Here is a 14,597-nt window from a genome sequence, read left to right as displayed (position 1 = left end):
GTGACGCCACGTCAGAGACAGGGATCGATCCTCTGGCAGTTGGTCCGCACCGGGAAGGCGCGAGTATTTGAAGGCCGAGCCGAGCGAGAGGTCGGGGGCTCCCCGCCTCGCTGACAGGTAGGGCCCGCGCCCCGTCCTGACAGCGGCGGTTTCCTCCCGACGAACACTAAGGCGGCGGGGCGGCGAACTCACCGAGCGGGCGGGGCTGGACGCGCGACCCGACGACGGCGAGGACGAGGACGAGGCCCGCGCCCCGCGAACGCGGGAGGCTGTGGACCGGAGCAGAGCAGAGGAGATAGCGGATCCGGCCGCCGGCGCGGTGAGGTGAGGTTATGCGAATCCATTCTTGCTTGCGTGTATTTGCTGTGCTGTGCTGTGCTGTTGAACTGAATTTCTCCTTGTGCCTCGCATTGTGAGATTGTAAGTGCCCGTAACATGTTGGTAATTGGTACTATAATATGCAACCTGCTGAAGACTGCAAACCTGAAATTCTTCAGCTATGCATCAACAGTCCTGTACCTGTAGTTCCTGATTTCTTCAGTACTTTTGAATCCTTTTTATTCACATTCACCACACATGATGATTGATAAAAACAAAATACTACACTGAGGCATTCCATATGCAGATGAGCTAGTGTTCTGTGCCTTGTCGAAGCAGCATGTGTGCATACTGGACTGCTGACTCGAACAGATCAGCAGTATTCCCTCATTCTGCATCAGTGGGTACACTGTCTGGGCGTCGACGCTGTATATATACAAACACAATTTCATTAGTATCATCATATCTGACCACAGTTGAAACAGGATCTGTTAGGCTTGTACCGCTGCATCCTTTACTTTACCACAAAGGAGGCAGCAAGCCCTCTGCTTACAAAGAATATTCCTTCTCCAAAAATAATCATCATAGATTTCAAAAAAAAAAGAAAAAAATCATATTCAGACTTTTAGGATGCAGCCAGTTAGAGCATCTTCTATGGAATGCAGCCAGCATTTGTACTTAGGATGCACTATTTATCCTGTGAAATCAGTTACCAGTGGTTTCTCGAGTGTTTTATATACTTACGTTGGTGTAAATATACACTTGCACTTGTTGATCATTCCTCTTATTCTTTTGACAAATATCACCGTGTTTATTCAGACAAAGAATCAAGTGGCCGTTGGCCTGAAAAGCTGAAAACCAGCCTATTCTGAGCTGATTTTGATCAAAGCTCTCTTGTTTGGTGGCAAATTATCTCAAAACTCCCAAAGCTTGGCTGGTTAGCCGTTTGCCAACTCCACGGAACAGATAGGATTACTCATATCCAGGGAGTGCTTCAGCTTCACTAATCTAGCTGTATACTAGTATTTGCTTATAGCCTACTTGGCCTCCTCAAGCACTACCAACAAGCATGCTAATGCTATATTGTTTGCATCACTCATGCAAATGGCGCTGGAGATGATGAAAACCATGTAATCACTGCAAGAAAGGCTTATTTGCACTCCCACTCATCAGCCCGTACTAGCAGGAGCAGCATGCTCTTCCTGATGTTGGCTTGGCATGATTGTTCTTCAGTTGCTGCAGGTGCAGGCATGCAGATCATTACTTTGGAGACTCCGTAAAAGGTTAATGCAGAAAGCATCATTTAGTTTTAGTGGCGACATGATAACTTGTAAGTAGATTCCCTTTATGTTCATACAGCTTTTTTTTTATGATAAAAAGCTCATGATCTATGTGCTCAAACAAAGAGTTAAGTTTGCCTCTGTAATGAAATGGAAGGTGCTTATTTGTTTCAGGGAAGACGAAAATTGCTGTGCAACTCCAGGTACCTTGTGAATTGAGCTACCGTATCTCCATTCCTTCCTCGTAGTATTTGTATAGTTGTACGTGCTCTGTCTGAGGGTATCAGTATTCTGTTCCACAACATGCTGTCAGTTTTGGCTTGGAAATCTCAAAACGTACTTGCTGAAGTTTTGTTTACTAGCATTTGGATTTGTTTGCATATGATGAGTAGGAAACAAGAACCGTTTCTTCCATCTGCTCATGTGAGACCTAGCTTTAGCAGGCTAATCTACCGAGATTAATTAAGTAATATAAGACAGCAGTTAGGGGGAGGCTCTCTAAAAAAGAATTGAAATGGTCAAGGATTGTGGGTTCCTTGGAGGGAGTTCTTGGTGTTGAAAAGGTGTGTTGGGATATGCAATGCATTTAGCCGCTCAACGCGTCCTAAATCCGGCGCCGCGGTTCGTCACCCATGTTCTGCCCAATTTATACATAGATAATTTAAAGAGGCGAGAACAAGCTTCGTGTCTCGAGGACAAGCTTTAGCAAAGGATAAACACTTGTCTCTTCTGCTTACTAGAATATTCTTTCTTTGTCAATGGAACACTTCAACCAAACTTTGGCACCTGCCTGCCATGGCATTTCTCTAGTGTATATGTATACATACTGGAGTATTTGCTAAACAAATGCTGATGAACAAGGCAAAGGTTGACACCTACACTTTGCTGTTAGAGAGCTCTGCTACTGTCGGGTTTTCATCTAGATTATATGCTTTATCTATCCACTGTCTTGTGCAGTTCCATTGGTTTGAAACATTGGACAAGTGTATTTCATATATAAATCTCGAAACTTTGACAATAAAGGGATGACCCTCCAAATAGATACTTGCAGTTCTTCTCTAGTGTAACTTAGTCTTAGTTCATTTAGTTACACTAGAGAAGAACCGTGGGTATCCATTTGGAGCATCGTCCCCATCTTTATTTGACACCAAGAGGCAATGTAATAGCATATACTGCTTTGCAAGGACATTTCAAGAACAAGCTCTCCACTGAAGGATATATAGATATATGATAGATAAATTTGCTGACTCCAAGCCAAGCCATCGGCTATGGGCATGAAACAAGTTGAACCAATACCCTCACCTCAAAGCAAGAAATGTTGGCTCTAATCATGCTCCCATGTCAAGCTATGAACAGCCTTAAGACGACACTGACATGCCCAAAAATGAAAAATGGAAAAGAACAGGAAAAAACAAAAACCGAGCAAGTGTGATAAAACCCTGCTATTCACATGGATCACATTATCATAATTCAGCATCTGACTATACTTAGTTACTTCTATGACTCAATAACACTACTATGCAGTTAGCAACTGAACCACCATGGCTTTGTGGAAACATTTTCACTCATCATCATCAATAGAAGACGGTGGATCCCGCCGTCACTGGCGTGTGGACCCACCCGTCGGCCGTCGACCAGATGCTGCTGTCAGTGCTGCAGCCTCTGTCGCTTGGCGATGAACCCCGGCGAGCAGCTAGCGGCGGGCAGCATGGGCGTCAGCGGGAGCATGGACATCGGCCGCTTCATGCAGGCGCTGGAGGCCAGCGTGACGGCGTCAGCGCCGGCGGCGGCCACGGGCGCCGCGACGTACCCGGCGCGGGCGGCGCCGAGAGGGAGTGTGTCCGGGGCGCGCACTGTGGGCGGGTTGCGCCACCGCGGGAGCTGCCCGGCGACGAGCAGGTTCTGCAGCAGGGGACCCGCCTCCATGACGGCGGCCAGAAGGCGTCCCTTGTGTGGCAGGGGCCTCTTGCTGGCGAGCATGTCGAGCACGGCATCGGCCGCCGACCCGACTCCACCCCCAGGCTGGCACTGCTGCTTGGATGCGGCCGCCGCCGCCGCCGTCGCCGGCGCGGGAGGCGTGGCGGGGCTGAGCTTGCAGCGCCTGTCGGCGGAGGTGACGGGATCAAAGAAGGGGTCGACGGGGGACGAGACGAGGCTGCAGTCGGAGTCAGTGACGCTGGACGTGACGAGCGGCGGCGCGGGTGCCGGCGCCGCGGCCGCCGCCGCTGCCGCCGCCTGGGCGGCCAGAAGGCGGAGGCTCTGCAGCTGGTCCCGCGCGTCGTCACGCTCCTTGGCCACCTCGCGGACCAGGTCGGCCAGCTTGGCGATGCTCTGCTCCTTGCGCTTCAGCTCCTCCCTCGCCGCCTCAAGCTCCAGCGTCGTCGCCAGCAGCGTCTGCTTCAGCTCCGCCACGCTCTGCTCCACCACCATTCAACAAGGTCAGTTCTTTCTCGTTTTTTTTTTGTTCTTGCACAAGCACTTTGCATTTGCAGCATAGAAAAATCGAAATTGGAACAAATTTAGTTGTGAAATGAAAGTATGAAATCCATCTTCTCCATGGCTTGGAGATTGCATGATAGAGGGAGGGAGGAGACGTCGCGGAACACAAGGTGATGGGTGGACAGAGACATGGCAGCACGATCTAGGAGAGCGAATGATTTGGATTCCTGCAAATGATTGCACCATACAACCACCACACTACTCAAGTCCGTTGGAGACTTGGGAGCACAAATCCACCCCCATACTCACCTCTTCTTCCCCGAAATCAAAAACACAAAACTTTTTTCTTGGATAAAAAAAACAAATAGGCATACTAGATAGGCATGCTTGAATCGAAAAGGAGGAGGAAAAAGAAAAAGAAAAGCGTCTGAAATCAGAGTCACACGCAGGGGACCCAAGGCAGAACAACACCATCATTGAACAGCATCTCTCCACAGTGCCCAGCCTTTTCTTTCGCTTTTTTTTTTTCTTTCAGTTGATGGGGAAAAAAGAGAGGAAAAAACAAGTGTGAACCAAACCAACCAACCCGAAGCAGACGGGAAGAGAAGTCTGCGAACAAAGTGTGATTTTTTTTCCACGAGGCGAGCCGAACATGCTGGACCATGACAGAGAGAGAGAGATTAGGGAGGGAGAGGAGAAGAATTCCACCACGGTAAACAAGCGTCAAGGTGTGTGCGTGGATGGAGCCGGAGCACTCTGCCCTCCTAATTCGCCGCCTGCCTGCCTAACCCCCTTGACCACGGTACCATCTACTAGTAAATGTGATGCGGGGGCGGTGCAAGTGCAAGGAGGTGAGATCCCCTGCGGCGGCATGGCCGCACCGACGTCGACCCATCCCGTGGCGGCCGCCGGCCACCGGCCATGAAGAAGAACAGGGAAATGCGGCGGCGGCGGCGGCGGCAGGAAAAGAAAGTGAAAAAAGAAAGAAAGAGTACCTCTTGCGGGGGCTGCTGCAGATCGTCGGGGAAGGAGGACCAGAGGGAGGAGAAGAGGGCGCCGTCGGGGCCGTCGCCGAGGAAGAGAGGAAGTTCCATGGCCATCGTGCGCGCGCACGCTTGATCGCTGCTGCTGCTGCTGCTGCTGCTGCTGCTGCTGGCGGCGTCCGTATGCAGGCTGTGCGGGTGGAGGAGGGGGAGGGGGGAAGCAGAGTCGAGAGCGAGAGGGAGATATATATATATATACATGTATTGTTTGAAAAGGGAGGTTGATAAGTAAATTTGGAAGGGGGAGGAAATTAGGGGTTAATTATATGGGATGTCCGCCGACCTATCATCTCTTGCCATCTGCTAGCTAGTATATGCTCAACCTTTTTTTAATTTTTATTTATTTATTTATTTATTTAGTTTTCCTTTGCCTTCTTCTCTCTGGAGGTGGAGTGGGGCCAACCACTTCTGTGTCTCTTGTGTCGTAGTACTACTCCTAACCTTGGACAAAGTTTTCTTGTTTTCTTCTTTTCTGCATTAATATGGTCAGGTACTCAGGTGGGGTATAATTTTCCTACTGTAAGGCTTGTTTAGTTCGCAAAAATTTTCAAGATTCTCTGTCTTATCGAATCTTTGGTCGTATGCATGGAGCATTAAATATAGACGAAAATAAAAATTAACTGCACAGTTTACCTGTAATTTGTGAGATGAATCTTTTGAGCCTAGTTACTCCGTGATTGGACAATGTTTATAAATTTTGCCAACTAAACAAGGCCAAACCAATACACAGGGTCCCATTTCTTTTAGAATACTCTTATCTCGAAAGGAAGAGTTTTTGGCAGGAGTGCAAAGTCACCTGAAACGCTGCATGATCTAACTTCGACCATACACTTAGAACTAATCTCTCTATCCTTAAATAACTATCGCCGTTGATGTACATACCATAAATTTAACTTGATTTATAAAAAATATATATAATATTTATTTCTTTAAATAAATTTAATAAAAAATAGATTAAAAAATCTTTCAAATAATACCAATTATGTACCATAAACACAATATTTTTTTAATATATATTTAGTCAAAGTTGTTTCTCAAGAAACATAAACGACGTATGTTGCTGCTAATGCTTTTTTTTGAAAGTTTATACTTTATTATATCAGGAGAGAATCATTTACATCATGAGACACTAGTTCTTGTACAAACTCTGGGATGCGACCGATCCGGGTCCCAATTCAACCCAATTCGAGTAAGCTCATGTGCACACCTATTGCTAGAGCGTGGCACATGAACAACATCAGCTCGAATAAAATTCATAGACATTAGAAACTTTGCTTCTCTAAACAACACGCCACAAGCTGAAAAATCATAAGAGCTAATGCTAATACTAATTTGTTATAAGAAAAAAACATTGTTTTATGGCTGGAAAATACGGTTAACTCTAGTTGATAAGTTCAAGCGATATAATTAATTATTATTCCCTCCGCTAATGAACTCATCAATCAGCCAGCCAGCCATCTTATTCTTACCTCCAAAGTTTACAATTTGAAAATGATCTAGCAGTAGATTCAAATGTTAATTTGACCGGGTTAATTACTACACGCCCATCATCATTAGGCAATGACTTGGGTTTCCCTGCTGGAATGAAATCATGCATGCATCCTCATCCAATGCTCCTTCCCATTTAAATGCCTGGCTGTGGTTGGCAGGTGTAATTCTCTGGTGGCCTTGAGCTGTTGGCTTCCTGAGAATTGAATTTTTAGTATTTGAAATGCTAATTGGGTTAGCTTAGCGCGCGCTGGTTGACTCCATATGTGCCCTGTTTTCTTTCCTTGTTTCTGGAGGCAAAGGAAATGGAACTTGTCCTTATTAATTTACAGCTGTCTCCCAGCAAATCCTTCGATGGAAAGTGGTGTGAACATTGACTGCCATGTGTACTGGCAGGAGAAAAAAATGACTCGGTTGTTGAGCACAGTAGCACACGGTTTGGCCTTTTACTTCCAAAAATTTTTACAAAATACGAATAATAGCACTTTCGTTTGTATTTGACAAATATTATCTAATTATGGACTAACTAGGCTCAAAAGATTCGTCTCGTCAATTCCGACCAAACTGTACAATTAGTTTTTATTTTCATCTATATTTAATACTCCATGCATACGTCTAAAGATTCGATGCGATGGAGAATTTGAAAAATCTCTGTTTTCGTACGTCTAGTGGCATGTTGTGTTTATACACAAAAATCTCTCAAGCTAGTATAAATACATAAATAAATAAGACATTTTACCTTTTCTAGTGCGTAGACTTACATATAAATTATTCCTTGATACTAAAAATCTAGAGAAAAATAAAATGTTAAAGTATATAGTTTGCAAATTACAGTATATCAGTCTTTATATGTACCTGTACTTTTTTAATATCTTATTGGAGGTTTAATTATCTGTCAAGGAAGTAGAAGAGTAAATCTATCGGTGTCGACATGATTTTTATCTATTTGTATTTATATATATGTTTGTACTATATATAATAATATAACTATGTGTTAGCAGTTGGCATATCTGAAGGTAACTATTGGCTGTACAGATGCATAAAGGACAATGGACATCGCTGTGCATTCCCGGCCGGTTACATAAAACTATAGAAGAAACCAGCGATAAATATTTAATAATAGACCCAAACTAATTAAACATGGAATATATATTATATAGTATCTTAAGGTAAAGTAGTGGTGCCAAAGTAGTACGTGGTACTATATATTTTGTTTGTGTCCATGTCCAGGTACGCTTAACGTCGTCCATGCACGAATATATTATATTTATTTAAAAATAGGACAGAAGAATCCGCTGTTGCTCCTGTTTATTTAACACCTATATATCAAATCAAATATTTGGACACCTACATAGAGTACTAAATATAGATTATTTATAAAACTAAAAATATTGTCAGAAAATAATTTACGAGACGAATCTTTATAGCATAATTAGTTCATGACTAAATACTAATTACTAAATAAAATAAAAATGTTACAATATCTATTAAACTTTAACACTTTCAACCAAACACTCTTTAAAAAAAAATATATATAAGGGTAGTAGAACACTGTAGTAGCTGTATAGTATAATGATAAAGCTGGAGACGGAGGGTGAGGACAATCATGGGGTTTGGGTTGCCTCGTGTCCTCATCACACTCACCATCGCCATTGGCTGGACATGCATCCATGTGTGTACTACCGCCATCCTAATTTAAACATATTTTTAGAATTCAAAATTTATCCTAAAAGAGCATCTCCAAAGACTTTGGCAAATTAATTTGGCATTTGTTGTTGTTTGCAAACTCCTATAACAAAATGCAAAGAATAAAAATAGGTCATCTCCAAGGGAATCGACATTTGGACTTGGCAAAGGATAAAAATAGGAGGTCTCCAGGCGCGCGCTTTCCTTGCGCATGACTTTGCTCGCGCGATCAGGTTTGCAAAGCCGTCTACAACTTGGTATTTTTGTCAAGTTTGCTCCCTCATTTGCCAAGTTGCCCAAATTACAAACTCCAAATGCAAAACCGTTGGATATCCCTTTTGGAGCTTTTTGGCAAATTACTCAAATGCAAACCTCAAATGCAAACTTCAAATGCAAAACCCTTGGAGATCCATTTAGTCTTAGTAGGCCTCCCTTTTTTAGGGTGTACGGTCCATTTAGTCTTAGTACGCCTCCCTTTTTTTTTACATTATTCTCTACTTCCAAAATACAATTATTACATGCTAAAATAGTTTTTGATAGGGTAAATAGGTAAGTTTCAAGTAGCATTAACCTTCTTAAAAAAATTCTAGAAGTAGACTAATTTTGGAACGGATGAAGTATGTTTTTTTGTTGAAATGAGAAAAAAAGAAAAAAGACGAATATGGCCGATTTGACATCGCCTATTGTAGCCGATCGACCTGGCCTTGTTTAGTTCTAAATTTTTTTTGAAAAATAAGTATTGTAGTACTTTTGTTTGTATGTGATAAATATTATCCAATTATAGACTAACTAGGTTTAAAAGATTCGTCTTACAAATTACAGGCAAACTGTGTAATTAGTTTTTATTTTTGCTATATTTAATGCTTAATGCATATATTTAACGATTCGACGTGACAAATAATCTTGAAAAAAATTTAGTTTTGGAAGGAACTAAACAAGGCCCAGTGAACTGAATAAGCCGATCCGATGATGTGATCCAATGTTACTGTTTGTCGACATTGAAGAGGAAAAAGAAAGAAAGAGCATAATTAGCCAGCCAATCGGTGCACAACATGAGGTACAGAAATTTTAAAAATAATAAAGGAAAAAAACCAATTAGTACTAGTATAGGACAAGAGACAAGAGGAAAACAATGTGTTTCTAGAAAGGGAGAGAGAGAGAGAGAGAGAGAGAGGAGTTCACGGACGGATGAATGAAAGCGTGCGTGAAGTGAAGCAGATCGATGGAGTTGACCTTGGACCAACCAATATTCGCTGGTTGGTTGCCGGTGTGCATGCTTCCGTCTGGTGGGTGCATGGACACGTGTGCTACTACGCTGCGTTTGCCCAAAGCCAAGATGGCAGAAGCGAGAAATGGATCGTCAAATTCGGGGCCTTGTTTAGGTGATTTTTAAATTTGGCTACGGTAATATTTTTATTTGTATTTAATAATTATTATTTAACTATATACTAACAAATCCGTCTTATAAATTTACAAATAAACTATACAATTAGTTTTATGTTTTATTTATATATAATATTATATATATATGTCAAAAGATTGAAGGTGAGAAAATAATTTAAAATTCTTTAGAAACTAAACAAGACCTTAATATAACAAAAAGAATAGGAAATAACCACGTAGGTAGACGGAGTACTCCGTATGTGCGGAAAGAAAAGAAAAAGTGTCGAGGGGAGGGGGAGGCGACAAAAGTTTGCATGGGAAAGAGCGCCATGTGGTGGGCCAGCAGCAGGACCTTGCTTTTTTTTTTTTTGTTTACCGGCTATTGCAGCACTTGCACGCGGTCGGGAGCCGGAGGGATGAAGAAGCTGGCAGTTGGAAACCAAGGGTGCTAGCTAGCTCCTAGCAATAAAGGTCTTGTTTAAATTTAAATTTTTTTTAGATTTTGATACTGTACCTCTTTGTTTTTATTTAATAAATATTATTTAATTATAGAGTAATTAAATTTAAAAGATTCGTCTCGCAATTTACAGACAAACTGTATAATTAGTTTTTATTTTCATCTATGTTTAATGCTCTATGTATTTGCCACAATATTCGATGTGACGTGGAATCTTGAATTTTTTTTAATTTTTGGGTGAACTAAACAAGGCCAAAGAAATGTGCTATGACCTTGTTTAGTTTCCAAAAAACTTTGCAAAAAATTAAATTTCAGATTTTCCGTCACATCAAATCTTTAGACACATACATAGAGCATTAAATATAAAAAAAATAAAAATTAATTATACAGTCCACCTATAATTTACGAGACAGAACTTTTGAACCTAATTAATTTATAATTAGATAATATTTATTAAATACAAATGAAAGTGTTACGATGTTTATTTTGTAAAAAAAAAAAACAAACCAAACAAAGGCCTATGCTATTCTATGCGCCGCCGCGGCCGCGCCTCCAAGCTAGAACGACCATTTCTTCCCTACCTTCTCGATCGCCTTGTTGTTGTTTGCTGGCGCTGCGCGCCGGCCGGCATGCAGCAACTAGCACCAACGCATGCATGCATGCAGTGCACTTCAGCAGCAGTTAGGAGTAGACTAGAGTATGCAATAACCACCTCTCTCCGGCCGTCGTCTACAATACAATATATATAATGCACGACTACCTACAACCTTTGTTTCTAGCTCGGCCACCAGCGCGGCGGAGCCACGCGCAATGCTCCGGTCCGCTCTCCGCTTCCGGCCGGCGCGCGTCTAGCTAGCTACGCCGACGCCGACGACCTTTGCAATGCTAGCTAGCTTAGCTTTCTCTTGGTTTTATTTGGAAACTTCTGCCTGCAATCTACTGTTTCTCCTTCCATCTCAAATGTTCTGTAGCTAGTTTTATACTAGAAAGCACTACTAGTACATTTTTCAACCTCTAATAAGTTGACAATACAAGATTTAAGCCCTGTTTAGATCGAAGATAAAAATTTTTGGGGTGTCATATCGGATGTGTCGGAAAGATGTCGGGAGGGGTTATTAGAAACTAATAAAAAAACAAATTACATAGCTCATCAGGAAACTACAAGACAAATCTATTAAGCATAACTAATCTATCATTAGCACATGTGAGTTACTGTAGCACTTAAGGCTAATCATGGAGTAACTAGGCTTAAAAGATTCGTTTCACGTTTTTCAATCAAACTGTGTAATTAGTTTATTTTTTTTTATGTACATTTAATGTTCCATGTATGTGTCCAAAGATTCGATGGGATGGACGAAAAAATTTTAGATGGGAACTAAACAGGGCCTTACTTCTCCATTACACGTTCATATCGTACTGCTCCATCTTCAAACTCTACCAAAATCACTCGATCCGTACTCAAATTCTCATCTGTTTTCCACCCCATCCTACGACTAGAATCAATTAGTTAATTAGAATCACTCCAACAGAGAATTAAAAGAGCTAATTAAGACTCAGGGGAGCGAATAGTTCTAGCAAACAAGCCCTACGTAGTTCTTACAAACACCATGCATGAAAGCATAGACTCAAAAACCTCCCTTTTCAAATGCCATGGACCTTTGCACTCCGTGGTGGGTCAAGGAAAATAAGTTAGGAGGGGCTTCTTTTTTCATCATCTTTCTTCTCTAGCCCCTCCTTTTTTAGCTTCCATCCCTGAATACTATTCCCTCCATTTTAAATTATAAGTCATTCTAAGAATTTTGGAGAGTCAAAATTTTCAAGTTTGACAAAAATATGGAGAGAAATACTAAGATTTGTAACATAAAGTGAGTATACTAATAAAAATATAATTAAGAAAGAGTTTAATAATATTTAGTTGGCATAATAATAATAATTATTATTTTATCGTATAAATTTGGTCAAACTTAAGATAATTTGACTCTCCAGGATTTTTGGAATGACTTATAATTTGGAATGGAGGGAGTAATTTGTAGGGGCAGCTTAGGAAGAGTTCCATGCTTCGAGTAGCGATAGCAGGGGCTCAAGCCCACCTCATCCCTACCCCGATGCTAGATTCGCTCCTGTTTGCATTTTGAATACACATACTCTTTCCGTATAGGATTTAGAAGTTGTTTAGGACAGTGACACGGTCTTCAAAACACAACTTTGACCTTTTATTTTTATAAAAATATTAAGGACAAAATGATATATGTATACTTTTATGAAAGTATTTTTCAAGACAAATCTATTCATATAATTTTCACATTTGCAAACTCAACAATTTAAAAGTTATTGATGATTTATATTTCCGATGTTTGACTCAAATCTTGTCCAAAACAACTTCTAAATCCTATACAAAGGGAGTATATCAACCACATACTCTCAATCCATACAACCTTTATCTATTGATGAGTGAGTGAAATGGCAAAGAAGCACCATTAATTTCGTCCGTTTCAAATTATAAGGCACGGTCTCACTCGGTTAGGTCTTCAAAAGAAAATTTGGGCCTTAGTTTCTCTTATACTGAGTGATTTAGATCAACAAAATCATAACAATAGGAAATAACCATGGTAATATACTTACAAATGCAAATTTTATGATACTTCCTCCATCCTTAAATAATTAAATTTTAGATTTATCATAAGTCAAACTTTCTTAAGTTTGATCGATTTTATACAATAGAGAGTACTAAAATCCATGACACCAAAAAAGTATGGTATGAAACAAATTTCATCTTCTATCTAAGTCTATACTAATTTTATGTGATAAATACTCATCTTATCTTAATCTATAAATGTGATCAAATATAAAAAATTCTGACTTAGTACAACTCCTGAAGTTGATTTTTCCTGGGGGGACGATGCGGAGTATTATTATTATCTTTATTTATACGACAAAAAAATACACTATAGGAGTTTAATTGGGGTTATGGTGTGCATTTGGTTCTGGACGTCTACGTCTATACTGTGATTTGAAAAGAAAGCTTGATTGTTGATTAACTATTGATCGTGGTATGAATATTGAAACAGCTGGATATATATTCAAAGAAAATAGATCAGGGAGTACACTTAGCAGTAACGCACATAGGACGGCTGAGTAGCTATATATTCTAGCTTATATATAACGTGATGCTATATAAATCGTCCGGTAGCAAGTTAATGCACAAGAATAACAAAAGCAAACAGCAGGTAATATAGTTGGTAGGGGAAGTGGAGAGCCATATGCACATATGCATGCATGTCCGTGGCTAGCTAGCTAGTATATTCAATTTCCCTGTGCTGTGACTGCATCTGCATGAGAAAAGAGCACCAGTAGTGAGACTGTGTGAGTGAGGAGGGTGTGGCTAGAGCTAGCTAGAGGGAGAAGACGACAATGGCCGTGGGGGACACAAATCTGGAGGGGTCATGTACCTTGGATCTCCCCACCCCATCCATCCATCCATCCATCCATCCATCCATCCATCCATCCATCGCCGTCGCTTTCTTTGGGGGTTTTTTAGGCTTTCAGCAATGCAGCACGGTGGTAAAGCGACGAGTGCCTTTTTTTTTTTTCAAGTTTCAACCTTGCAAGCATGCATATGCTGCATTCGCTCTTTTTCTTTTTCTTGCATCTTCTGTCCTCTCTCTCTCACTCCATGAGTGCAACATAAGCTAGCTAGCTAGGGTTCTTGCATACATTGGGACTTGTTTGCTAGCTCTGGGTCCCAATAACCCCCATGGCAAAATAATGCAATTATGGGAGCATGGCCAGCAGGTAGTGGCCTCTTGGGCCCTCAGCAGCTCCTACTTGTTTTGCCCTTTTGCATTAGGGCACTGTGTGAGTGTGCATCAGGGGAGAAAAAGGCAGTGTGAGTGTGTGACCCCCTTAATAGTATATGTTTACTTATGGGATCTTTGCTAGTTCCCATCTTGCTCTTGTCCCATGTTATCTTCCAATTCTTTATTTATTTTTTTCGTTTCTTGTGTGATCTCGAGGTTCAACCACACAGCAGTGCAAAAGCTAAACCTATATGTTGAGAGTAGATGTGTAACACTATAGTATGTGCATAATTATTTTCATGCTCAAGCAAGTCAAACGCAGGACCAAAAAGGGTGTGGTGCAGTGATAGTGGGTACCGCATGTGTCACCGTCTATCTTTGTATTATTAATTAGAGATCTTGATCGAATGAAGTCTCCACGCATTAATTCTTATGAAATGCGCTAAAAAATTCTCACAAAAAATGTTAAAATCTTACTTTTTTGGTAGACTCTAATCACCATCACCAATAATAACCATTGTATCTATTTAAATTTCTAAAAAAACCAACTCTACCATTATGAAAAATACATAAATCAACCTCTAAATTAACCACACTACTACCATTATAAAACATGAATTAGAATAATCCTGTAAAGTTATCATATATATATATAAATATATAATTTAAAATAACTCTCATCAAAATTATGATGTTATGCTACTAT

General features: G+C 40.9%; 1 protein-coding gene and 1 long non-coding RNA gene across 4 annotated transcripts; one reads left to right on the top strand and one right to left on the bottom strand.

Annotated features, from left to right (window-relative positions):
- LOC110430612 lies at positions 135-1,946 on the top strand. 3 transcript variants are annotated; one of them, XR_002447991.1, is made up of 3 exons: positions 135-324; positions 1,552-1,648; positions 1,773-1,946. It is a non-coding gene; the product is annotated as an uncharacterized LOC110430612 (long non-coding RNA). The 3 variants fall into 3 exon arrangements; XR_002447992.1 differs by having other exon boundaries at positions 136-324; positions 1,561-1,648; XR_002447990.1 differs by lacking the exon at positions 135-324 and having other exon boundaries at positions 1,201-1,648.
- Positions 2,787-5,350, bottom strand: LOC8068694. Its single transcript, XM_002439119.2, has 2 exons — positions 5,033-5,350; positions 2,787-4,013 (listed from the first exon to the last, which is right to left on the bottom strand). Exons 1-2 carry the CDS (start codon positions 5,279-5,281, stop codon positions 3,246-3,248), a joined length of 1,017 nt encoding a protein of 338 aa, XP_002439164.1. The 5' UTR covers positions 5,282-5,350; the 3' UTR covers positions 2,787-3,245.

Source organism: Sorghum bicolor, chromosome 9, assembly GCF_000003195.3.
Source record: "Sorghum bicolor cultivar BTx623 chromosome 9, Sorghum_bicolor_NCBIv3, whole genome shotgun sequence".
Classification (NCBI taxonomy): Eukaryota; Viridiplantae; Streptophyta; class Magnoliopsida; order Poales; family Poaceae; genus Sorghum; species Sorghum bicolor.
The sequence above is the reverse complement of the archived record's forward strand: the minus strand, read 5'-3'. Positions and strand labels throughout refer to the sequence as shown.